Source organism: Bison bison, unplaced genomic scaffold, assembly GCF_000754665.1.
Source record: "Bison bison bison isolate TAMUID 2011002044 unplaced genomic scaffold, Bison_UMD1.0 scf7180017864352, whole genome shotgun sequence".
In the NCBI taxonomy this organism is placed as follows: Eukaryota; Metazoa; Chordata; class Mammalia; order Artiodactyla; family Bovidae; genus Bison; species Bison bison.
In genome coordinates this window covers 3,101,025-3,128,073 of record NW_011494924.1, presented here as the reverse complement: position 1 = coordinate 3,128,073, position 27,049 = coordinate 3,101,025, and the positions used below count along the sequence as shown (strand labels likewise).

Here is a 27,049-nt window from a genome sequence, read left to right as displayed (position 1 = left end):
TGGTAGAAGGTATTAATAGACAGTTGGGGTTGGAGAAAGAAAGAGAAGAGGCATACTCTTTTAAACCAGGGAGAGAAAAATGAAAGGTAGGAAAAGGAGGAGGATGGTTTTAAGAACGGCACTAAAATCCCTCTTAGGAAAGCCTAAGAAGTAGGTAAAAGGTGCTGAAGATTTGCCACATTGGGTATTGGTTTAATTATCTGACTGCTTTTGTATTTAAACACCTAGAGATTCTAGCAGGCTCTTGTTTTGTGGCAGACTTAATAGCCATGAAGTGGAGATGACTCACCCTGCTTTGCAAACTCCACAGTTCAGCAGAGAAGCTAAAGTAATGGTTCTATTTGGATGAAAGCTCTTTAGAGGTTTTTGATGTTGCTGTCCCTTGGGTTTTCCAGGCCAGCCCTCAGAGGATGTTTTGTTTTCTCAGCGCCCGTGCCTGCAGCTGTGAGCTGCCCCGTGTGGACGGTGGGACCTCACAGCTCAGTGTGCCTTGGCATAGGTTTCAGGGGCACAGAATTTAGCATGTACTTTCAATTCATTTATAACACAACTTAGCGTGTTTTTCAAGTAATGTATTCACTAGCAGTCTTAATGAAATAGGCTGATTTGCCTCAGCCTGGTGTGGTGTGAAGAGCATTCAACCAGTGAGGGCTTAGGAACCTGCCTTTCTAGGCTGGCTCTGCCCTGATGCTATTTTGAGCAAGTCAGCTTAAACCCTGAGCCTCATTTGCCATGTGAGGGGGTTGCCAAGGTCTTAAAGGATCCATTCAGCTTGAAAAGTCCACGATGCCATGTTTGACTGGTGTATTTAGGGAAGGTTTCCAGATGGAAAAATACAACTTTCAAAAAGGATAAATACCAGATTATGCATGTGTGAATGAGACCAGCAACTTCCTAGAGACAGGCAGCTCACACATGAGTTTTAAAAAAGTTTTATTTTTTAAAATATTATTTATTTGTTTGTTTTGTTTTTTTGGCCATACTGTGCAGCTTGTGGTATCTTAGTTGCTTGACCAGGGATTGAACCCAGGCCCTCAGCAGTGAAAGCATGAAGTCCTGACTAACTGTTGGGTCACCAGGGAATTCCCAAGATTTTATTTTATTTTATTTTTTTAAAGAACAGTTTTAGGTTCATTCAGTTAGCAAAATTGAGAGGAAGGTAGAGAGATTTCCCATATACTCCCTGCCCCCACCCACGCATAGCCTCCCCCATTGTTAACATCCCCCACTAGACGGTACATTTGTTTCAGTAAATGAGCCTACACTGACACAGCATTGTCACCCAAAGGCTAGTTCCCTTTGGGGTTCTCCTTTGATGTGCTTTCTATGGGTTTGCATTGTGAATTTTCATCACTATGAATCTGCGTGGCACTTGGGCAGTTTCTGCTGTGTTCCATGCAGCTTGGCAGGGACCTACAAAGGAGAAGTGGGTGCAAGGTACGTTGTACCATCTACACAGGAGAAAGTGGCTCAGTACTTGTTACTCAGGGTGTGGGTGGGTCTGGCCCCACCTGGGCGCCATGCAGAAGCTCACCGGGCCCTCTCCTGCCCCGGCCCTGCCTGACAGTGCCTATATCTTAACAAGATCCCCCATCACGCGTGTAATCATCCCCATTCCTTTCTCCGTGTTGTCCAAGAGAAAACCTTACACTCTTGTGTGAACTTGAGAGCTTGAAAATTGATCTCCAGGGCTTGAAATTAGAGTCTTGGAAGCCTTTTCTACTGGGAGAGACTCACCTGGGTTTTCTAACCTCTTCCTGAATTAACTACAGAAGTGATTCCCATGGCATTTCAGCGGCTGTCTCTTTAGAGCTGATTTCTTTCTCCTGGGACTTGGCCAAAAGGAGGGGGGAGAAAGCACCACGGCTTGGCTCACCTCACAGTTCTTAATAGGAAGTTTTTGTTCCTCTGTTTTACTAGCCAGGAGAATTTTTCATTCTTTTGATCACTTTGCCTTCCCTGTTCCCTGTCCTTTGTAGGCAGAATTGATTGAATTCTAAGTTGCATCAGATACTTGGGCTCACTAATTAGCCACTAAATGCTTCTCTCTTTGCTGTTTTTTCTCTTGCAGTTTGCCAGTGCACTTATGAGTATATTTCTGATTCGATTAAGAAGGGATCTTGCTTTTTCTTCAGGTCTTCTATTTCAAAATAAATCATGGCAGAGTTTTCAAACACATAAAATAATTTATTCTTAGGAAAACTTTTAAATCTATGTGCTGCATAGTTGCACATATTGTTATTTTATTACCTCTCAAATGTATCACTTCTGAGAGCAGCTGCTACTTTACTGTATTTGTAGTAAGTACCATCTTTACTTTTATCCATGCTTGGAATGTGGCAGGTAAATAGTAAAAGCATGTAGACCAGAAATGCCAGAGCCTAGCTGTATGGAAGGCAACAGATGCCTAATAAATATTGCTATGAAACAACCTAAAGTCTCTGAGAAACAGTTTTCTTCTTTAATTATCTACTCATTTTTAAAAGTCATATTCCACAGAAAGTGAGCAGCTTTAAAGTAAGCAGCTTCTGTCTGGTGTAAATTTATAACTTTCAGATGCTAACGGAACCAGCTAGAAATAGTTCATCTACATAAATTTATGATTGAATATAATTTACAAATTTTAGTGTGTACACAGAAGATCTATTCAGTTTTGTCTAAATGCTGCTCTTTCGACTTCTATGCCATGTAACAAGCTATCTTAATTCTGTATTAGGTCTCTTGTAACCTTACAGATTAGGTAGTATTTTTATTGTTCATTTATAACATCAGTGCTTGTTTAGATTTAACCACATTTTATCATTCCTTTATTCTCTGTTTATCCTCAGATCTTCCCTCCAGGATAATCACCTTTTCTTTTGATGTATATCCTTGTTTAGAGAGACTCTTCTATTGGTCTTTTGTTAGTATAACCACTTTTTAAAAAAATCTGAAACTGTCCTTATTTTTAAAAATAGAGAGTACTGCTGGTTATTCAAGTCTAGATGTCAGATATTTTCTCTCAGCATATTGAAGATGTTATTGTCTCACTGTTAGTTGGCTCCTAGTTCTGTGAAGTAGTTACCTGATGGTTAATTGCCATTCCTTTTCTCTGACTACCTGCACAATTATTATTATTAATTTATTTTTTTGGTCTTTGGTGTTCTATGGTATCATCACGTGTGTCGGTATGGGTTTTTCTTTTTTTTTTTTTAAATTCACCTGCTTTGTGATTCTTTGTCTTCCTGAATTGAAGGATTCATGTCTCTTTTTTCTAGCACTATCTCTTTTAATATTGCCTCCACCCAGTTCCCTCCATTCCTTCTTTTAAAACTTTAATCCAATGTGTATTGTACTATCTCATTTTGCCTTCTGTATGTTCTTCACTGCCTTCTTTTGTATTTCTCCTCGTTTTGTTTCTCTGTGCTCCATTCTGAATAATTTCCAGGTCTGTTCCCCAGTTCACTAAATCTTCAGCTATGTCTAAGTTGCTGTTTGCTGTGTATTTTATATTGTATATTGAGTTTAAAGGGCTTCCCTGATGGCTCAGTTGGTAAAGAATCTGCCTGCAATGCAGAAGATCCCAGTTTGATTCCTGGGTCGGAAAGATCCACTGGAAAAGAGATAGGCTACCCACTCCAGTATTCTTGGGCTTCTCTTGTGGCTCAGCTGGTAAAGAATCTGCCTATTGCAGACCTGGGTTTGATCCCTGGGTTGGGAAGACCCCTGGAGAAGGGAATGGCTACCCAGTCCAGTATTCTGGCCTGGAGAATTCCATGGACTGTATAGTCCATGGGGTTGCAAAGAGTCGGACACGACTGAGCGACTTTCACTTTTGACTTATTGAGCTGTTAGTATAAGTCACTCACTGTGCTAGGCACTAGGGAGAGAGATCAATAGTTTCTGTCCTCCAAATGCTCAGAGTGTAATGAGCAGACATTTCATTTCAGTGGGACACGATCAGGGATGTGACAGGTAGGGAGAGACACTCACCCACCTTTGGAGCATCGAGGAGGGAGGTGGTGCCTGGGCTGCATCTGCAGGGCTGGTAGAAATAATCCAGGTGGAGAGCAGAGGGAGCGCATCCCAGGCAGCGAAGGAGAGGGATGTGCAGATCACTGAGCCACAGAGGATCTGGGCTTAGGGAACTGCAGGTAGCTCATTGAGCCAGAGTGTAGTTGGGATGGTGTGAGAGTAGAGCCGGGAAGGATGAGAAGTGAGCCTGGAGGTAGTCTGCAGCCTGGATGTGGAAGGTCCTATAACTAGGAAACTGCTGAACTCTCTTCCCTGCATAGCCGGTGGTGCTGTCAAAGTAGTCATGTTCATTTCTCATTAGAGCCAACTCTTCTGAAAGAATAGGAAAACGGGCTTGGGCATCAAGGCAGGCTTATACTAAGATTCCAGCTCCACCTGCATCTGGGTGGTCATGTAACTGATTTACTTACCTTCTCCGAACTTCTCTTTCTCAGTGATAAGTGAGAAGAGATGAGATGGCTCTGTACGTCCTCCTCTATTTATAGTATTCTGTGGTGGTGTGATAAGGCAGGAGGAACATGTCAGTGTGTGTATATAGACAGACAGACACAACATGCTTAAGTAAAAAGTGGTGCTCAAATTTATGAATGTTTGCTAGTATTATGCTGACAGTTAACTGGCAAGTTCTGGCTTTCATTTGGTTGTTTTTGAATCGTGGATATTCAATGAGTGGGTATCTGTTGATGGAGAATATTTTCATATCTGAAACAAAATGTTATCAGTGTTACTTTTCATTGCCTTTCAACTGAACTCGGCTGTTATTTTCTTAGATGAGCTCCCTCTGGAACAGCACAATCTTTCTTTCTCCTCCGTGGAGCTCATGCCGAGGGAAAGTGCTGTGCCCAGCACTGCATACGTGGCCTTAACAGAAACCGCTCCAGGGTCCCTGCAAAGCAGTTCTCTCCACGTCACATCATCTCCATCCACCATGACTTTTGATACAGCCTTTTTTAACCAAGGAAAATGGACCCAAAGTACAGCAGATCCCAGCATCTTTGCGGAAAATTATGTGGCAGTGACGAGCAACGAGGTCCTAGATGACGATGAAATGGACAACTTCTTGCCAGAGACTTATTGGACCACCTCCCGTGTGGTTTCTCCGGTACGATACGTCACAGTCAGTCCTCCAGAGCCGCCCAAAGAAACCTTAGAGTCCGTGCTGACTCCATCGTTACCCGTCATACCTTTACAAGATGAAGAAGTGACGTCAGCCTGGCTAAACACAGAGCAACAACCAACCACGCATGCTGAGCTCCCCGGGCATTTCAATGCTTTTCAGTCAGCTTTTCCCACTTCTGAGGGCATAATTCCAATGCCTAGTAGGAATTTGGTGTTTTATCCTTCTGATGCTTGTGGGCACGTGTCAAGCAGGACTTTGCCGGAGATCATGGCTTCAGGAGCAGAGGGCTCAGGAACCCTCCTTCTTAGCTCTCAGTCTTCCGAGTCCTGGCCACCAGGTGATGATGTTACTCAGCAGCCATCTCCCCCGTCAGGGCAGGTCTCACCGTCTCCAGAGGATGCTCTGGCCACAGATACAGACAGGTACTCTGATGTCACCACTGCTTTGGGTCAGAGTCTAGACAAAACCGTCTCTCCAGGCACACACCGTCCTGCAGCTCTGTCGCCGATGGTCCTTGCTTTCAGCAGCAGCAGTGCACATTGGGCTTTGTTTCCAACTCCTCTGGCATCTGGATCCTTTTCTGCTCAATCAGCTGGCGTGTCACATAACCCCTTTCTTCCCGGCGACTCCAGTGAGGCATCAGAGTTGCCTGGCCACTCAGTGGTCCCAAGTGGTGTGGGTGACTCTCATGTCTGGAGCCCGGTGTCTTCGTTCAGACCGTACACGTGGTGTGTGTCCTGTGCTGCAGTGTTGTCCCGGCCTGTGCTGTCAACGAGCCTCACGGAGAAGGACACGGGATCGGGCGATGGTGCTGAGACCCTGTCCCCCACCCCCTTGGAAGCCAGCAGCATCTCTTCACTGAGCAGTGTTGTCACGGACTTCTCTGAATTTGAGGAAGATTCTCAAGAATTTAATACACTTTTCCCCTCCAGGCCAATGGTTCCTCTCTCTTCTCCATCTGGGGAAATCTCAGCCACCAGCATCGGTGTTTCAGCCGAGGGGGAGATGAGCAGTGTTGTAACTGTGCAGGTGTACCCTCCCCACGGCCACCCCTTGGTGCCTGTGTCACCTGATGCTGCTCTGGGCTCCGTCTCTGTCGCTCAAGTGATGCCATCCAGCGTGACAGCCGTGCCGTCCTCGGTCACCCCCGGGGTCCTTCTCGACTCTTCTTACCCCATCACAGCAAACAGAAACACACCGTCGCTCGCCGTCAGCGGACCAGGTCTTTTTACATCTTACAGTTTGGACCCGCTGGCAGAGTCTTCGCTTTTCCCGGATCGAGAACCTGTCAATTTTTCCCAACTTGAAACTGCAAGTATTTGGGGTTCTGCATCCAGCTTTTTCTCTACTCCACCGCTGGAATACAGCAGCAGCGTCCCTCCATCTTCGGAAGTATTTGCTTCTCCATCTCTGAGGTCAAGGGATCTGTCTACCTTTGTTTCTCAGGCGTTTTCCAGCTTGGTTGAGACACCTACATTGAGTGACGCAATCAATTCTCAGTCACCGCAGCCCTCTGTTCCCGGTTCCACAAACCTGGAGTTTTCTCAGCCCTGGCCAAGCTCAGACTTTCTTTTAAGCACATTCACTCTTCTCCCTGGTTACTCTGCAATGTCACGACACTCCAGCTTCCCCTCTGATTCCCTGAAGTTTTCTGAAGCGCCCACAGTGTCGCTTACAGACACTGAAGCTCATTTTACCTCAGCTTTCACTGAAACTACCTCCTCTGTTGAGTCTTCACTCACGTCCCGTGAATCCGCAGTCACCACCCTGGTGCCCTCCATCTCTGAGCCCGTTTTGACTGCTGACTCTCACTTCATGTCACTTTGGACTGCTGTTCCTACTTCCCCTGTTCTAACTGAACCTTCTCTCTTTTCAACCCCGGCACCTTCTGGTGATCTCAGTGCTGTAAATGATCACATGTCTGTCTTACCCTCTTTCTCGGAAGTCACCCCTGCCAGCACAGTGCTGGTCACTGCTGGGCACCTGCCATCAGCATCCTCGTCTGTTTCTGACGTGACCCCCTCGCCTCTGCCTGCAGAGCCTGCAGAGCATGCAGGTTCGCATGGGCCGTCCTTCACACCCGCGGATCTACCAAGGAACACCTCCACTGAACCAAGCATATCTGATACCAGTGGTGCCCCTGAGAATTCTGGCCACACCACCCTGAACAGCAGAACTGCCAGTCAGGATCTCCACGAGGGCGGCACAGTTCTCCCCGCACTGTCCCTTCATCCTGTGAGCACCCCCACTCCCGAAGCATCAGTTCATACTCCAGCGCTGGTCACTACCAAGTCGCCATACGTGTGTGATATTACAGTTCCTGATGCCTATTTGATCACAACTGGTAAGCCCCTGCTTCACGTCCCTTCTCTCAGTTGGGGTGATCTTCCAAAGGTGCTGATATGAAACGCATATATGGTGTGCAGCTTTGGGGCAGAGTATAAGGTCTGGATCCAGACAACTCCTCACTGCTCTACCAGCTCCCGTGAGTTCTCCAGACAGTTAGCTTCTCTAAGCCTCAGTTTCCACAACTGTTAAACAGGGAGGATGGTGGCACTTAACTTTTTTGGGTTGTTATAGAGATTTCAATGCGTTAATGCATATAAAATACTTAACCTAGTGCCTGGCTTATCTAGTAAGTGCCCACAAAATATTACAGATTAGCAGCAATGAAAACAGATTTAGATGAGCCTTAGAAGTGTTTGCTGGGATCTTTGTCTTTGGAGTTCATAACCCGTTGGATACAGAGATGACACAGTTAAAGTAAAATGCCTTCATGTTTAGTTCAAGCAGTTAGTTGGACAAATGTGTAAGGGCCTCCACTGCAGTTTCTTATTCATTTACTGTTCTCACTTTTCCTGGAAAAGAGGGGAAACTTTGTTTTTATATGAAAGTGTTAGTTACTCAGTGGTGCCTGACTCTTTGCGACCCCACAGACTAGCCTACCAGGCTCCTCTGCCCATAGAATTCTCTAGGCAAGAATGCTGGAGTGGGTAGCCATTCCCTTCTCCAGGGGATCTTCCTGAGCCAGGGATCAAATCCGGGTTTCCTGCATTACAGGCAGATTCTTTAGCATCTGAGCCATCAGAGAAGCCAAGGAGAGCAACATGGGGTGACTTAGTATCCTCTGAACTGGGTCACAGACCTTGACCTTCTCCCCAGCCTGCTGTCTGAGTTACTGGCCAACAGGCAGCAGCTTCTCTTGCAGCTGCTTGGCTGTTTTAGCCGCAGGAACCCGGAGTACCCCGGATGTCATGTCTGAACAAGTCTGGCGACTGTGGTCTCCCATTAGACTGTCCCACTTTTCCTCTGAGAAGTGGCAAGTGTGCATCAAGCCAGTGTCCTGTTCATATGCACTGAAGTATAATGTGCAGTTGATCAGCAACCTGGTTCTGCATGTTGCTTGGGATGGGGATGAGGGATAGAAAGGAAGAAGATGGCAGGAGAGGAGGAGCAGGCAGGGAGCTGAGTGGTCAGGGAAGGTGCAACTGGGAGGAGGGAGGAGAACACACTGGGTCTTTTTTCTCCACACTGAGACCAGGGGAGCCCTTGGGTCCTCTGCACATTCATAATGACACTAACCTGCCTTGCAGTGCTGGCCCGCAGAGCCGTGCAGGAGTATATCATCACATCCATCAAAGAGGTGTTGAGGACCCACTTTAACCGCGTGGTGGAGCTCAAGGTGGGTCTGCATGGTGTGGAAATCTGGACGGGGAGCTTGGGTGGATTGCTCGTCTTAGTGGGAGCAGGACATTTGTTTTCCTCTTTCCCCCTCCCTCCTCCTGGTGGACACCTTCTTTTCCTTTGGATCACCCCTCAACCATCCAGTTCTCCAAGGAAGCCTTTCTGACCCCAGACGAGGCCAGGTTTAGTCCATCAGACGTGTTGGCAGAGTGGGAGCAAAGGGCTCTAAGACTCGAGTCTGGGGTGATGGCCTAAGGATCTTGCTTCCTTTGATTTACATGAAAGCGCTTGGATGAGAGTTTAGAGGGAATGTGTATGTATGTTTCTGTGCGTTGAGTGAGATGGGTTTCTAGGTGCTTTATGCTGGACTCCTGCTAGTGCCTCCTGTCCCCTGCTGAGCTCACACAGCCACGTTCTAGGCTGGCGCCATCCTGAACGGAGCCGTGAGCCACGTGTGGCTGTTGAGCACGTGCAACGGGGCTTGTCCTGAGTGAGATGTGCTGTCAATGCAAAATAAACACCAGATTTCAGAGACTCAGTGCAAAAGGGAATGCAAAATATCTCATTAATCATGTTTTTGCATTGCCTACAATTGAGATGATATTTCATATATGGTTTAAGTAAAATGTTTTAAAAATTAATTTCACCTGTTTATATTTTTAAATGTGGCTACTAGAAATTTAAAAATTACATATGTGGCTCACATATTTCTTGTGGATAGCTCTGCTTAATAGAGTCAGTGCTCCTTTTTACGTGGGTTAAATACAATAAAACACCTTGAATTTTTCTGAATTCCTTATTTGGTTCCTGTTATTGACTATTCTTCTTTTTCACAGTCCTTGCTCTTGTAATTTTGTGCTTTTGTTGAGAAATTTGATGGATATGTGAATAATTAAAATAAAATAAATTAAAATAAAATTTTAATTATCTCTGAAGCCATACCCCTTCATTTAAAATTATTTTTTTAACTTTGTTATTTTTCTACTCAATACAACTTCCTTTAGCTTGGGTAATTTTACCCTCAAATTTTCTAATTAATGTCTTTTGTCTTTATAGGTTTATGAACTATTTGCTGACTTCACTTTTCTGGTAACATCTGGTCCCTTCGTTTACACGGCAATATCTGTCATCAATGTACTTATAAATAGTAAACTTGTACGAGACCAAACTCCTTTAATCTTGGCTGTGAAACCCTCCTTCCTTGTGCCAGAGTCCAGGTTCCAAGTTCAAACAGGTACGAAGACTTAAGTATAGTTGTTCTGATTTGTAAATAGAATTTCATTTCATTTTTTTATGTTTTAAAATAGTTTGGGGAGGATTGTGTCAAAACTTGTTATTCAGAATTTCAAAAAACTTTATAATGATGGCGAATTTCCAGCTTATATGAAAGTGCACAGAATAATATAATGAACCCCTAGTTACTCATTGTATGGCTTCAACAACTGGTGGCTCAGACAGTAAAGAGTCTGCCTGCAATGCAGGAGACCTGGGTTCAAGCCCTGGATTGGGAAGCTCCTGGGTTGTGAAGATCCCCTGGAGGAGGGCATGACAACGCGCTCTAGTATTCTGGCCTGGAGAATCCCCAGGGACAAAGGAACAGTCCCCAGGGTTGCAAAGAGTCAGACGCAACTGAGTGACTAACACACAACAGTTTTCAACTCCTAGCCAGTTTTGTTACATCTTTGTCCTCAGATAAACCCCCTCCTCTCACGTTATTTTGATATGGCCTCTTGTCATCTCATTCATAAATATTTCAGCCTGTGCCTCTAAAAGATAAGACTATTAAACATATATGCACACACATAAAACATACATATGCATACATACACACTTCTATTCACAATATCATTGTCACACCCCCTGAAATTAACAGTAATTCATTAATGTCATTTAAATTTTTATTATGGACTTTTAAAAACATACAGAAGTAGAAAGAATACTGTAATTAGCCCACATATGTGCATACAAACATTTTTCCAATTTTGTTTATCTCACAGAGACTTTTTTGAGGAAGCTAGAATGTTTTAAAACAATATCAGATACCATGTGATTTCACCCATACATACTTAAGAATTCATCACTAGTGAGTTTATTTATATTTCAAATGTTTCAGTGTTGTATCTTTTGATGCCCCAGTTATTATCTTAGGTATTTTTCCATTTTAAAATGGTATGAGTCACCTTCACATTGCATGTAGTCCTTTGGGACAGTTGGCTTTCCACATTTCCATGATATGATATATGTAAATAATACATCATGGACTCTTGTATACTGTTGGTGAGAATGTAAATTGGTGCAGCCACTACAGAAAACAGTATGGAGGTTTCTCAAAAAACTGAAAATAGAACTACCATATGACCCAGCAGTTCCACTCTGGGATGTGTATCCAAAAAAATGAAAACACTAATTCAAAAAGATACATACACCTCAGTGTTCATAGCAGCATTTTCTTCAATAACCCAAGACATAGAAGCACCCAAGTGCCTGTCAACAGATGAATGGATGAAGATGTGATATGTATGTGTGTGTGTATATATATATAATGGTGATGTTCAGTCATGTCAGACTCTTTGCAAACCCATGGACTGTAACCTGCCAGGCTCCTCTGTCCGTGTGAATTTCCCGGCAAGAATATTGGAGTGGGTTGCCATTTATTCCTCCAGGGAGTCTTTCTGACCCAGGGTTTGAACCTGTGTCTCCTGCATTGGCAGGTAGATTCTTTACTGTTGAGCCACCTGGGAATCCCTATATATTTATATACTATTTAGCCATTAAAAGGAATGAAAATTTTGCCATTTGCAAGAACATGGATGGACTTAGAGGGTATTATGCTAAGTGAAATTAAGTCAGACAGAGAAAGACAAATACTGTGTCTTTGTGAATAAAAGAGAAAAGAAATAGAGTCATAGAGAACAAACTAGTGTTTACAAGCAGAGAGAACCAAGGGTGGGGACAGTATAGATGTAAGAGATTAAGAGGCGCGAACTACCATGTATAAAATAAATAAGCTACAAGGGTATATTGTATAACACAGGGAATATAGCTAGTATTTTATAACTATAAATGAAATATAACCTTTAAAAACTGTGAATCAGTACGTTGTACACTTGAAACTTACATAATCATGTACATCAACTATCCTTCAGTAAGATAATAATTTTATAGAACTTAACTGTGTACTGTGGGACAGAGTTCGTTGATTTAGACACTGTTTTGTCCCTCTCCTCATTTTAAATACTGAAGAAATGCCTAGTTCAGGGGACTGTGTTGCTGTCCTTTTTTTCAGTACTCCAGTTTGTGCCTCAAAGTGTGGACACCGGCTTCTGCAACTTCACCCAGCGCATCGAGAAAGGCCTGATGATAGCTCTCTCAGAAGTGAGAAAACACCACCAGGGGAGGTATAACCTCACGGTGCAGGTGAGAACAGCCTTGAGTGCAGAACAAGATGCTTTATCTTTTAAAGAGGAACCCGTTTCTTAATGTTTAGTTTCAGACACACTTCACTCTTACTAATTCCCTCCGGCAGAGGAGATTCGGTTCTCATGGATTAGAGAGCATCTCTTTCCATGGCATTGAGCCCACAGAGCGTGAGTAGGCTAAGTATATTTGAAAGATTGCAGAGTGGTGCAATAACCAGGGAGCTCAGATATGGTGAACTGAAGAGGGAGGAGCCTACGTGGGAAATGTAAGAAGGTTCTAAAAAAGAACAGTATCAACTTAAATATCCAATGAGGGGAATGCTTGAATACACTGGAGTTTCATTTTATGGAATACCGTGAAATACAGTGCTTCACTGTATGAACAGAATATAGTGCTAATCAAAGAATAGGGTTTGTACTACATGGAAACTGATGTTTTTACGTTTCTTTGATATTTATTTCTCCATATTCTTTGTTTTTTCTTTTTCAAATTCATGTTAAAAAGATCTTGGTGATCCTGGATCCCCCATGCATATTTCTTACTTTTTCCATCTCTCTCTCTCTTTCAAATTTATTTATATATTTTTGGCTGTGTCAGGTCTTGGTTGCAGCATGCGGGGCCTTTTGTTGTGGCATGCAGGCTCTTCATTGCAGTGTGAGGGCTTCCCTCTAGTTGTGGCACAGGCAGGCCCAGGAGTTGAGGCACACGGGCTTCATTGTCCTGTGACATGTGGGATCTTAGTTCCCCGACCAGGAATCAAACCCAAGTGCCCTGCATTGGAAGGTGGATTCTTAACCACTGGACCACCAGGGAAGTCCCTCTACCTGTTTTTGAAATTCCCTGCTTTTACAGATTTTTAAATCTTGTCCTCCTAGTTATTGATGTAGTCTTCAGCTGTGTCTTCAGTCTTCATTACGTTATTCATTTCCTCTATTGAATTTTCTTTTAGCTGTCATTTGTTTTTCATTGTTATTTGCTCTTTGTTTCATTGCAGGCTTCCTATAATAATGCAGGCTTGTCTTGAATGATGTTACAATAGTCCCTTGGAAGTTTCTGAGGATGTTAATTAGAATTTTTAATCAGTTGTCTTCCATGTCCTAAGTTTTCTCTGCATTCTTTGCCATTGTTCTGTGTTTATCTTGGGTCTTCACTTTCATGCTATTAGTTTTCTGTAAACATCTGCTGACTGTTAGTGGTTGTCTTTAGGAATGAGGAAGAAGGTGGTTTTAGGACCTTGTTCACCTTTCCCCTTCAGCTGTAGAGTCTGTGTCTACATCAGCCCTCTCTCCTGATAGGAGAGTTCACTGGAGCCCTGGGTACCAGGCAGTATGTGGTCAGGGGCAGGCAACAGTCGTATGAGATGAGGAGGTTGTATCCTGGGGATGGGGTGTGTTGATGTATTTTTTATGGCAGAACAGCTCCTTCTTTCATGTTTTTTCCTTCTTTGTCTCTTATGTGCACTGTGGTTATTTTCATCCACCTTCCTGCTTAGAGGCTGCCCCACAACAGGTCTTGGGCCCTCTCAGACCAGGAGCTCATCTTCCTCAGGGAGCAGTTCTTCAGCTTCCTGGGGTGAACCTGGGGCTGCTAGCCCTTCTGACTTGGCCTGGGTGTGACATGGGAAGGGAGAGGGGTGGGAGATACCTGAATCACCCAGTCTTTACCTAGTGACCCCACTGGCTGTCCTGCAGCCCACTCTGGTCTCAGTTCCTGCAGATCTCTGGGAGGAGGCCTTCTGGGGCCTCTGGAGGAGACCCTTCTCAGTCCACTGTGGTCTGTGCATGTGTGTGTTTTGGGGTCTTGGTTCCCTCTGTTCTGGTTTGTATCAACATGATTCCCACCCTGCCTCCAGCTTCCAGTAATTTGACAGAATCTCTGGTTTTCTTCTTTTCTCGGTGTCTTTGTAGATTTATTCCCCTTTGTTCATCTTATTATTATTTCAGTGGGATTTGGGGTGGGAACGAAATGGGGAGAAACTATAAATACATGTATGTGTTCAGTTCTCTACTTAATGTAAAAAATGTTTTCAATAAACTGAAGGTTTAAAATTATTACAAAAAGGAACCTGGTTGTGAAGCCAATTATTCTTCCTTTAAAAATATTCTTAAAAAAAATTTTGGTGAGGGAAATTGTGAGAGAGAAATCATAGTCAGGCCTTGAGCTAGATGTTTTAATTTATCTTATTCCAATTGCTTTCTTTCAGATCTTGAATATCACTGTGGGATCTTCGAGGCTGGCTCCTCGCCGGGGCCCAGTGAACATCGTCTTTGCTGTCAGAGGCTCGCAGGGGTTTCTGAATGGATCTGAAGTGAGCGAGCTGCTCAGAAACCTGAGCGTGGTGGAGTTCAGTTTCTACCTGGGGTACCCGGTGCTGCAGATCGCTGAACGTGAGTGGTGCTCTCCCGGGGAATGTGGCTGCGAATGCTTGCGTTGGTGGACTTCTTCAAACAGAATAGCTAGAAGAAATCCAGAATATAAATCAGATAAAACTGGAGCTTCTCAGATCACGTGGGGGTGGGCCTCCAGAGCCCTCCTCTGCCCCGAGGCTTGCTTTGTTATTCTCTTCAGAGAGCCAAGGGTGCTATCCAAGATTATACCAGTCCTGGAAGAGGTGAAACCAGAGGGACCGAGTAACAAATCTGTGGTTACCAGGGCTGAAGGATGTGAAGAAAGCAGCTTGGAGTAGGGGGAGGGGGTAGTGATGAGAGTGTCTTGTATATTATGGTGGTGGTTACACACCTCTATGCACTTGTCAAAACCCATAAAACTGTTAGGTTGGTGCAAAAGTAATTGCGGTTTTGCATTGTTGAACTTTGCCATTTGATATCGGAATACCTTCTTAAATAAATTTGGTTATGTTGACATCGTTTTAATGCCCATTTCTCACTTTATGTTTTTTTTTGCTAGTGACTTGTTACTGGCTGTGTATTTTATATTTATTTTAGACTATGGAAATGATGTTAAACAAAAAGCAAATTCGAGTGATTTCCTTATTTGAGTTCAAAATGGGTTGTAAAGCAGATACAACTCGCAACATCAACAAAGCATTTGGCCAAAGAACTGTTAATGAATGTACAGAGCAGTGATGGTTCAAGAAGTTTTGCAAAGGAGAGGAAAGCCTTGAAGATGAGGAACATAGTTCGGAAGTTGACAATGGCCAGTTGAGAGCCATCAACAAATCTGATCCTTTTCCAACTACACAAGAAGTTGCTGAAGAACTCAGCATCAACGATTTTATAGTCATTCAGTATTTGAAGCAAATTGGAAAGGTGGAAAAACTCGATAAGTGGGTGCCTTGTGAGCTGACTGAAAATTTTTAAAAAATTTTCATCTGAAGTGTCCTCTTATTCTAGACAACAACAGTGAACCATTTCTCAATCAGATTGTGTCGTGGGATGAAAAGTGGATTTTATATGACAACCAGCAATGACTAGCTCAGCAGTTGGACCAAGAAGAAGCTCCAAAGTACTTCCCAAAGCCACACTTGCACCAAAAAAGGTCATTGTCACTGTTTGGTGGTCTGCTGGTGGTCTGATCCACTACAGCTTTCTGAATCCTGGCGAAACCATTCCATCTGAGAAGTATGCTCAGCAAATTGATGAGATACCCTGAAAACTGCAACACCTGCAGCCAGCATTGGTCAACAGAAAGGGCCCAGTTCTTTTCCACAACAACACCTGACCACATGTCACACAACCAATGTTTTAAAAGTTGAATGAATTGGGCTATGAAGTTTTGCCTCATCTGCCATGTTCACCTCACCTCTCGCCAACCGACTACCATTTCTTCAAGCATCCTGACAACTTTCTGCAGAGAAAATGCTTCCACCACTAGCAGGATGCAGAAAATGCTTTCCAAGAGTTCATCAGATCCTGAAGCATGGGTTTTCACACTACAGGAATAAACAAACTTATTTCTCATTGGCAAAGATGTGTTGATTGTAGTGATTCCTATTTTGATTAATAAAGATATGCTTGAGCCTAGTTAAAATGAATTAAAAATCATGGTCCAAAACCACAATTATGCTTGCACCAACCTAAGTGAAGTGAAGTCGCTCAGTTGTGTCCGACTCTTTGTGACCCCATGGACTGTAGCCTACCAGGCTCCTCTGTACATGGGATTTTCCAGGCAATAGGCCTGGACTGGATTGCCATTTCCTTCTCCAGGGGATCTTCCCAACCCAGGGATCGAACCCGGGTCTCCTGCATTGTAGACAGACGCTTTACCATCTGAGTCACCAGGGAAGTCCTAAATATACAGCAGCAACCTAAATATGCAGCAAAAAGACCAAGGTTTACTGTGTGTACATTTAAGAAGAAAAAAGAAACAGAAATGAAAACCAACAAAACCTTCCTTCCTGGTGGAAACAGTTCAGTTCACAGTACAAAGGGAGTGGAGTCAGGATAGGGGAAATATTTACCTCAAAAAAACAGTAGATTCCAGAGTTGAAGTTAAGGGAAAAAAAAAGATATCAAATTCTTTTTCAGAATGGAACAGCCAAATGGCTTAATGCTTATTACTGTGTTTTGTGTGTTAGTCACTCATTTGTGTCGACTCTTTGCAACCCCATGGACTGTAGCCTGCAAGGCTCCTCTGTCCATGGGATTGTCTAGGCAAGAGTACTGGAGTGGGTAGCCATGCCGTCCTCCCGGAGATTTCCCGACCCAGGGATCGAACCCAGGTCTTCCGCATTGCAGGCATATTCCTTAGCATTTGAGCTACCTGGGAATCACCTGGGAAGCCCTTATCGTATTTTAGTGTAGTGTTAATTAAATGAAAAAGAATAACTTGTAAAATGCAGAAGTAGACAGGGATGAAATTGTCATTCATGAATAGCAGCTTTCAGTGATATATTGTGCAGGTATGGATGAACTAATAGGTATGCCAGACATTGGGTCACTTTACCCTGGCTGAGTCACTGCTGGGAATTTCCAGGGCTCTGAGGAACATGGAGTGAAAGCTGGTTGCTCTGGAACTGTGACATTTCAAGGGGAGCTTATGGGTGAGCTCTGTGAAACAGTGTCCCATGATGTCGCCCTTTCTTTCCTTTTCTTCCTCTTTCTCCTAGAGGCTGACATGCTCAGGACCCTGTCACTGTCTCTGCCTTCACCCCAACCTGGCACTCTAGCCTTGCGCCCACAGACAGAGCTGATGAGTGAAGGAGAGATGGCATATTGTGACTTTATCCCTCGCTCCCTAGAACACTCACCTTTCTGACTGTTGCAAACTTTTTTTTTTTAACAGATCTTTCTCCTTTTCTAACTCTTTCCTTCTTATAGCCTTCCAGTACCCGCAGCTCAACTTATCTCAGCTGTTGAAGTCCTCCTGGGTAAGAACAGGTATGTTTAACTTACATAATGTTTTGAGAAACTGTAAGAGGAAGAAGCCTGTGCTGGTATATTGAGAGGGACACCGCCTTTCCTGTTTCTGAGTCCTAAATTCAGGGCAACATGTACCTTAGATTCTTGGCAAAAGAATGAATGAGAAAAGGGATTCAGATTTGACCACGAGAATATGTCCCACTGAGTTATGGCACAGAAAGGATTGGCTTTCTTTAAAATTCATATGTCAAGTCCAGGACAAAGTCTAACAGGAATTGACAATCTTCTGACCAGAACAGGACAAGGTTCCAAAGCAAGGCTCTCTTCTTTTCCCCTAAAAGCCTCATATGTCTGGTTTGATAAGGACAAATAAGGTAACTTGGTGAGCAGTTAAGAAGCATGTTTTAAAGTCTTGTGGGCCTGGATCAGATATTCATAGCTGTGGAATTGCAAATAAAGGCTTTCTAACTTGGGACACAAAAGAGTAAAAGATGCGCAGCCTATGACAGTGTGGGAGCAGCCTGGTACCTCACTGGTCATGGAGGAAGCTTGCAAAGTGGGGATCATCACTGTGGACAGGTTCCTGGGCCCTGAAAGTTCTCGTTGCTCATGTACAACATGATGTCTGATAAAGGCCCCACCTCTTTGCATGGTACAGTGGCCTTATTTTTGAAATAATTTTCCTAGTGGTTAAGTGACTTGCATGTGGTCCTATTTCAAAGGGGATGTGAGCCAGTTTTGGCTGAAAAACTCACTTTTTTCTTCTATACCATGCTGAGAAGCCGTTGTCTGTTTAGATAATCCAGATGTCTGAAGACAGGCCTCCTTATCTCAAGTCAGTTAATGAGTCTGAATCTTAAGATAGAATATGAGTTCAGACCATTTACAGAAATTTTGAATCAGTGCAGACAAAGCATTTGATCTTGTGTAGGAGCTCTTAGCTCCAAAGCCCCTGCATTGCTGAACTCCTGGAACTTCTGGCTACCAGTCTTTGTGAACTTTAGAGATAAGACCCATGACCTACCCTCCCTGAGGCTCTCTCACACCCCGTTCGTCTTCCCTCTTTCCCCCTTTAATGTCTCCTTCCTAGGGATTGGCATTTTATAGTAAGCCTGTGTTAATTTCCTTTATACACACTCTTTCCTCTCCACTGTTAACTTGTTTGGGGGCCTGTGTGTGTTTCACCTTAAATGTAGTCCTCCTGGGTGTTGTTGAGAAGCAACTCCAGAATGAAGTGTTTCAAGCTGAGATGGAGCGCAAGCTGGCCCAGCTGCTCAGTGAAGTTTCCACCAGAAGGCGGATGTGGAGAAGGGCCACCATCACTGCTGGGAACAACATGGTGCAGGTAAGAAGGCCAGAGGAGGAGGGAGGGGAAGGAGAGAGCAGCCATCTAAAAATGGGCCATGTTTTCACGCAAATGGAAAATGCCAGGAGAAAAGTGTTGATAAATAGACTGATTGCTCTCTTAAGCAGCAGTGAATGTGTCAGGATTTCAGTTCCACTAGAGTCCGGACAGATACTTCCCGAGTCCTTAATAAGTGGTCAGTGCAGCAAATGGCCTTGTGGGGACCACAGCAAAAGAATGTATAAGTGGATTGCCATTGGATGACCTGATTTTATGGAATGGTACACATTATTGATAGCATCGTAGAGATAAATCATTCAGCTGTGAGAGACCTTGAGAGATGGGAAAGAGGAAAATGTACTGTCCTCTATTCCAGCACTCTGTCTTCCCCACCTCCCGCCAGCCCTGATTGTCTCTTGTTACCCAAGTTGTCTTCACTACATAAACTGGCAGAAAGGTTGCAATGACAGATCCATTTGAATCGAAAAGTGACCCATTTAAAAATGCACATACTCAGAGTTGGGGGTTGAGGCTGTAATTAATTCCCATCTCGATATGAATGACGTTATTTTGGATTTTCCTCTTTATCAAATGCTGACTTTTAAAGCTAGGGAAATGGGATATTTAGAGCTATGTCATTTCAGAGACAAGAAGCCAGGGTGAAACCCCAGCGTGCAGAGACATGGAGGCTGGTGGTTTAGAGGCTTTAGAGAGAAAGATATGAAGCTGACACTTGGGTGGGGAGCTGGCCATTTTGCTGAGAACTGGCATCACCATCATCCCTCAGCTCTTTTACCAAGTTTTCCCCTGTATATGTTGCACTTTATTTTCCCTCCCAGAAAGGTGGTTGTTAGGTTTCTAAACTAGTTACTTTGCCAGATGCTATAGAATATGGAGAAATTAAAAAACTAAAAAAAAAAAAAAAAAAATGAGAGCAATATTAAACAAATAACTATAATACTAAGAATAAAAATGAACATAAAAAGCCTTACCTTATTTGGCAGCCTTGGCTTCTTAGAGCTCAAGGTCTGGGTGGAGGTTAATTTATGCACATAAAATAGCTGTAGAGGACCATAAAATTCCATAATGATATGCTTTATTAGTTGTGTAAGTTCCCTAAGATAGAAATGTGGAATCTGTGAAAGTTAACCAAGTCATCCTGGGCTAATGGTGCCATCTAATAAATTGCTTAGAAAACATACCCTCCATGTCTTCCACTTTAGAGTGACCAAACATGGAGACGTAGGCAAGGATTTATGTACAACCAGGACTTTTCATCAAAACATAATGCTGTGGCTGATTCATGTTGATGTGTGGCAGAAACCAACGCAATATTATAAAGCAAATAAATAAATTTAATTAAAAAAAAAAAGAAAAAAACATAATGTGTAAAGACCCTATTGTATAGCACATGGAACTCTCCTCAATGTTATGTGCCAGCCTGGATGGGAGGGGAGTTTGGGAGAGAATGGATTCATGTTTTATATGTATGGTTTAGTGCCTTTTCACCTGAAACTACCACCATGTTGTTAATCTGCTATACCTCAACACAAAGTATTTTTGGTGTTAAAATTAAAAAAAAAAACATAATGTGTAAAAGTGAAAATATTAAAACAAACTCAAAGTCCAGCAATTAGAGAATGGGCAAATAAACAGTAGTGAAATCTTTATGTTAGAATGTCCCATTATCATTTTTTTTTAATTAGTGAGGAAATATAGAAAAAAGCTCAAGTAAAAAGAGGCTACAAATGAATATATGCAATGTAATCCAAATATTAATGTACATATTATGAAAAAAGTGACAGGGGATATGCCAAAACATTTGCAATGATTTTCTTTGGTTGATTGAGTTTCAGGTGATTTTTGTTATATTCTTTATCCTTATTTTTCTTGTTCTTCAAAATTTCTCCAATGAGCATATAATTTGTATGGTTGAATATGTGATTTTAATCAGAAAATATTTTTTTAAAATAAAATAGAAAGTGTTGCCCCAAATGATGACTGTCACAGCCTGGTTTTATGGATTTCAGATATGAATCTGATAAGAAGTCATCTAGAAAGGATGTTGGGATTAGATTTTACAGACTGTTACTTTCAGATTAGAGAAGCATGTAGAATTTTTAATCAAGGTAGATGTCACTGGATATTTAGGTGTATGGTTTCTGCAAGAAGAAGCATTTCTAAAACTTATTCAAACTTTAAAATGGAATAAATAGGCACGTAGGTAGACAGGCAGGGGGATATAATCTATTGTGTTTCAGTAGCCCTTTGTAGTATTCCATCCTAAAGGCTAATGAAAATCAGCTACTACAGCACAGTTCTGGGGGAGGAAGTAGGTGGTTAGGGAGCAGAAGTGGTCAAGGAACTAGCCTAGAAACAGCAAATGAAGGGCTGAACAGGTGAGCCATTCTTAAGATGAGAGGTATAAAGAATAGGTTCTCCAGGGATGGGAGTTTGGACCTATGTTAAGGATCTTTATACATGATCTGGAAGTAGGCGTTCACAATGAAATCATGAAATAGCAGCCCAAAGTTTGCCAGAAGTTTCCAGTGGTGAAGAAAGAGGCCAACAGCCATGTCCAGAGCACAGGGCACTATTACAGTTCTGTATTGTGGCTAGAAAAGTAGCAGCTACGTTTTGCCAATGGCAAATGTAGAGACCAAACATTCAAATTATGTGTCTAAAATAGAGGGCTTGGGGTTACCGTTGATCATTCTCTCAGAATGTCAGTCCACTATTTTGCTGGAGTCTGAAGGGGCCATAAAGTTGTTGCATATTACTAAGAGAAATAGAAACAAAATAGAAAGCTATATTTATGCAAAACTGTGATATATCAAGTGTCCTAGATTCTGAAGTACTGATGTAACAGGACTTCCCTGTTAACACCAGAGAGATACAAATTTGGGGACAAATCAAAGTATTGTTTGACCCAGCAGATAGTGAATTTATGAGATTTTTTCCAACTTGATTGTGAAGTAACTGACTTATACCATTGTGTGAATTTAAAGTGTACAGTATGATGATATGCTTTATGCACGTTGTTTACTTGGTAAGTCACATCCAACTATTTTGTGACCTCATGGACTGCAGGGGGCTCCTCTATCCATGGGATTTCTCAGGCAAGAATACTGGAGTGGGTTGCCATGTCCTTCTCCATTGATTTATATATACATTGTGAAACAGTTACTAATGTAAGATTAGTTAGCACATCCATGGCTCACATATTTGTGTGTGTGTGGTGAGAACTTTTAAGGTCTGTTCTCTTAGCAGCAAGTATGCAGTACAATATTATTAACTGTAGTCACCATGCTATACATTAGATCCCTAGAACTTGATGACTAGACGTGTACCCTCTCTGACCACCATCACCCCATTTCTCTTCCCCTCCACACTTGCAATCACCAATCTACTCTTTCCATGAGTTTGACTTTTTTAGATTCCACAAGTGTGAGATAATACAGTATTTGTCAGACTTACTTCACTTAGCGTAATGCATTCAAGGTTCATCCCATATAGTTGCAAATGATGGGATTTTCTGCTTCTTTTGGATAAGTAATATTCCATTGTGTGTGTACATGCATGTGTGTGTATCATGTCCCATTTTCTTTATCCATTTGCCCATAGATGGACACTTAGGTTACTTCCATGTCCTGCCTGTTGAATATAGTGAACTTGGGGTGCAGATATCTTTTCAAAGACAGTGATTTCATTTACTTTGGATATGTACTCCAAAGTGGAGCTCCCGGATCATATACTGGTTCTAGTTTTAAATTTTTGAGGAACCTCCACACTATTTTCCATGGTGGCTATACAAACTTACTTTCCCACCAGTAGTGCACAAAGGTTCCCTTTTCTCTACATCCTCACTAGCATTTATCTCCTATGCTTTTGATAAGTCATTCTAATAGATGTGAGGTGACATCTCACTGTGGTTTTGATTTGCATTTCCATGATAATTAGTGATATTGAGTTCCTTTTCATGAACCCCTTGGCCATTTGCGTATCTTTGGAAAAATATCTATTCATATCCTATGCCCATTTGTTTCCAAGGGAGATACCAAGGGAACATTTCATGCAATGATGGGCACAATAAAGGACAGAAATGATATGGACCTAACAGAAGCCGAAGATATTAAGAAGACGTGGCAAGAATACACAGAACTATACAAAAAAGATCTTAATGACCCAGATAACCATGATAGTGTGATCACTCAACCTAGAGCTAGACATCCTGGAGTGTGAAGTCAAATGGGCCTTAGGAAGCATCACTATGAACAAAACTAGTGGAGGTGATGGGATTCCAGTGGAGCTATTTCAAATCCTGAAAGATGATGCTGTGAAAGTGCTGCATTCAATACACCAGCAAATTTGGAAGACTCAACAGTGGCTGAAAAACAGGACTGGAAAAGGTCAGTTTTCATTCCAGTCCCAAAGAAAGGCAGTGCCAAAGAATGCTCAAATTATTTATTGCACAGTTGGACTCATCTCACACGCTAGTAAAGTAATGCTCAAAATTCTCCAAGCCAGTAAATTGTGAATTCACAACAGTATGTGAATTGTGAACTTCCAGATGTTCAAGCTGGATTTAGAAAAGGCAGAGGAACAAGAGATCAAATTGCCTACATCCGTTGGATCATCGCAAAAGCAAGAGAATTCCAGAAAAGTATCTACTTCTGCTTCATTGACTTTGCTAAACTTTGTGTGGATCACAGCAAATTATGGAAAATTCTTCAAGAGATGGGAATACAGACCACCTTATCTGCTTCCTGAGAAATCTATGCAGGTCAAAAAGCAACAGTTAGAACTGAACATGGAACAACAGACTGGTTCCAAATAGGGAAAGGAATATGTCAAGGCTGTATATTGTCACCTGGCTTATTTAACTTATATGCGAAGTACATCATGCAAAATGCCAGACTGGATGAAGCACAAGCTGGAGTTAAGATTGCTGGGAGAAATATCAGTAACCTCAGATATGGAGATGACAGCACCCTGATGGCAGAAAGCGAAGAGAAACTAAAGAGCCTCATGATGAAAGTGAAAGAGGAGAGTCAAAAAGCTGGCATAAAACTCAGCACTCAAAAAATTAAGATCATGGCATCCAGTCCTATCACTTCATGGCAAATAGATGGGGAAACAATGGAAACAGTGACAGACTTTATTTTCTTGGGCTCCAAAATCACTGCAGATGGTGACTGCAGCCATGAAATTAAAAGACACTTGCTCCTTGGAAGAAAAAATATGACCAACCTAGACAGCATATTATAAAGCAGAGACATTACTTTGCCAACAAAGGTCCATCTAGTCAAAGCTATGGTTTTTCCAGTGTTCATGTATGGATGTGAGAATTGGACCATAAAGAAAGCTGAGCACCAAAGAATTGATGCTTTAGAACTGTGGTGTTGGAGAAGACTCTTAAGAGTCCCTTGGACAGCAAGGAGGTCAAGCCAGTCAATCCTAGATGAAATCAAGCCTGAAATATTCAATGGAAAAACTGATGCTGAAGCTCTAATACTTTGGCCACCTGATGTGAAGAACTGACTCATTGGAAAAGACCCTGATGCTAGACAGTGTATTAAAAAGCAGAGACAACACTTTGCTGACAAAGGTCTGTGTAGTCAAAGCTATGTTGTTTTTTTTTTTTTTTCCAAAGAAAGCTGAGTGCCAAAGAATTTATGCTTTTGAACTATGGTGTTGGAGAAGATTCTTGAGTGCCTTGTACTGCAAGGAGATCAAACCATTCAATCCTAAAGGAAATCAGTCCTGAATGTTCATTGGAAGGATTGATGCTGAAGCTGAAGCTCTAATACTTTGGCTACCTGATGTGAAGAACTAACTCACTGGAAAAGACCCTGATGCTGGGAAAGATTGAAGGCAGGAGGAGAAGAGGGCAACAGATGATGAGATAGTTGGATGGCATCTCTGACTTGATGGACATAAGTTTGAGCAAGCTCCAGGAATTGGTGAGGGAAGCCTGGCTTGCTGCAGTCCATGGGGTCGCAAAGAGTCGGACATGACTGAGTGAACTGAACTGAACTGAACTGATGCTTGTTTGTTAATCAGGTTTTTTTTTTTGCTATTGAATTTTATCAGTTCCTTAATATATTTTGAATATTAACCCCTTATCGAATACATGATTTGCAAATATTTTATCCCATTTCATAGATTGCCTCTTCATTTTGTTGCTTATTTTGCTGTATAGAGGCTTTTTTGTTAACATGTAGTCCCATTTATTTATTTTTGCTTTGTTCCTTGTGCTTTGAATGTCTTATCCAAAAACCATTGCCAAGACCAATGACAGAACTTTTGTCATATGTTTTCATGTAGGAGTTTTGTGGTTTCAGGTGTTTCCATTTAGAGTTAATTTTTGTGTATAAGATGGTGTCCAGTTTCAACGTTTTTGATGTGAATATCCAGTTTTCCCAACTCTGTTTATTGAAAAGACTTTCTTTTCCCCATTGAGTATTCTTGGCTTTTTTGTCACCAGGGTCTTTTGTGGTTCCATATGAATTTTAGGATTGTTGTTTTATTTCTGTAAAAATGCCATTGGAATTTTGGTAGGGACTGCATTAAATCTATAGATATCTTTGGATAGTATGGCCATTTTAACAGTATTCTTTTGATCCATGAGTATGGGATATATTTCCATTTATTTGTGTATTCTTCGGTTTCTTTCTTCAGTGTCTTATAGATTTCAGTATACAGATCTTTACCTCCTTGGTTAAATTTATTCCTGAATAGTTGATTATTTTTGATGCTATTTTGAATGGGACTGTTTGTTTCTTTTTCAGGTATTTTGTTATTAGTGTATAGAAATACAACGGATTTTTGTATGTTTATTTTATATCTTGCAACTTTACTGAATTTACTTAGTCATTCCACTAGGTTTTTTGTGTTTTTTTTTTTTTTTTGTAGAGTCTTTAGAGTTTTCTATATATAATATCATGTCACCTACAAAGACAGTTTTACTTCTTCCTTTTCAATTTGAGTGCCTTTTATTTATTTTTCTTGCCTGATTGTTCCAGCTAGGATTTCTAGTATTGTGTTGAACAGGGGTAGTGAGAGTGGAGAATCTCATCTTATTCCTGATCATAAAAGAAAAGCTTTCAACCTTTCACCATTGAGCACAGTGTTAGCTGTGGATTTGTCATATGTGATTTTTTCTATATAGAGATATGTTTCTTCTGTATTCAATTTGTTGAGAGTTTTTATCAAAAACAGATGTTGAGTTTTGTCAGATGCTTTTTTTTGTATCTGTTGATATGATTGTATGATTTATTGTTGAATTTGGTGTGCTAAGACTGTTAAAAGTCTTACATTTGTGTTTCTTAGAGATATTGGTCTGCAGTTTTCTTTTCTTATAGTGTCTATACCTGGCTTTGGTATTAAGATAATGTTAGTCTTATACAATCAATTTGAGAATGCTTCCTCCTCTTTAATTTTTTGGAAAATTTTGAGGTTTGGCATTAATTTTGCTTTAAATATTTGATAGAATTCATCAGTGAAATCATCTAGTTCTGGGCTTTTTTTTTTTTTTTGGCTGGGAAGTTTGTGATTACTGATTTAATTTCCTTACTCATTATTGGTCTGAATAGATTTTCTGTTTCATCATGGTCCTGTCTTGGTAGGTTGTATGTTTCTAGGAATTTACCCATGTCTTCTAGGTTGTCAAATCTGTAGGCATATAATTGTTCACAGTAGTCTCTTTTGATCCGTTACATTTCTGTGGTATCTAATGTAATGTCTTCTCTTTCACTTATAGTTTTTGAGTCCTGTCTCTTTTTATTGATTCAGTTCAGTTCAATTCAGTCACTCAGTCGTGTCCAACTCTTTGTGATCCCTTGGACTGCAGCATGCCAGGCTTCCCTGTCCATCACCAGCATGCTGAAACTCATGTCTACCTTGAAACTTGTTTTATGGCCTAACATATGATGTGCACTAGAAAATGTTCCGTGTGTACTTGAGAAGAATGTATATTGTGTTTTATTAGATGGAATGTTCTATGTATGTATGTTCGGTTCATTTGGTCTGCAGCATTGTTCAAATCTGCTGTTTATTGATTCTTGTCTGGATGATCTATCTCTTGTTGGGAGTGGGATATTAAAAAATTAATGAGATTTATTATTGCAAGAGCAGTGGTTCTCA

At 41.8% G+C, this 27,049-nt stretch overlaps 1 protein-coding gene across 1 annotated transcript in view; it reads left to right on the top strand.

The window, feature by feature from the left end:
- The window catches only part of KIAA1549 (KIAA1549 ortholog), a 124,700-nt gene that overhangs the window by 40,146 nt on the left and 57,505 nt on the right, over positions 1–27,049 (top strand). Inside the window, exons 2-8 of the mRNA XM_010854932.1 lie at positions 4,785–7,478; positions 8,728–8,816; positions 9,875–10,052; positions 12,105–12,235; positions 14,442–14,625; positions 17,518–17,577; positions 18,756–18,904. Coding sequence (XP_010853234.1) covers positions 4,835–7,478; positions 8,728–8,816; positions 9,875–10,052; positions 12,105–12,235; positions 14,442–14,625; positions 17,518–17,577; positions 18,756–18,904 — 3,435 coding nt within the window. The 5' untranslated portion in view covers positions 4,785–4,834. The remainder of the gene's footprint in view (positions 1–4,784; positions 7,479–8,727; positions 8,817–9,874; positions 10,053–12,104; positions 12,236–14,441; positions 14,626–17,517; positions 17,578–18,755; positions 18,905–27,049) is intronic.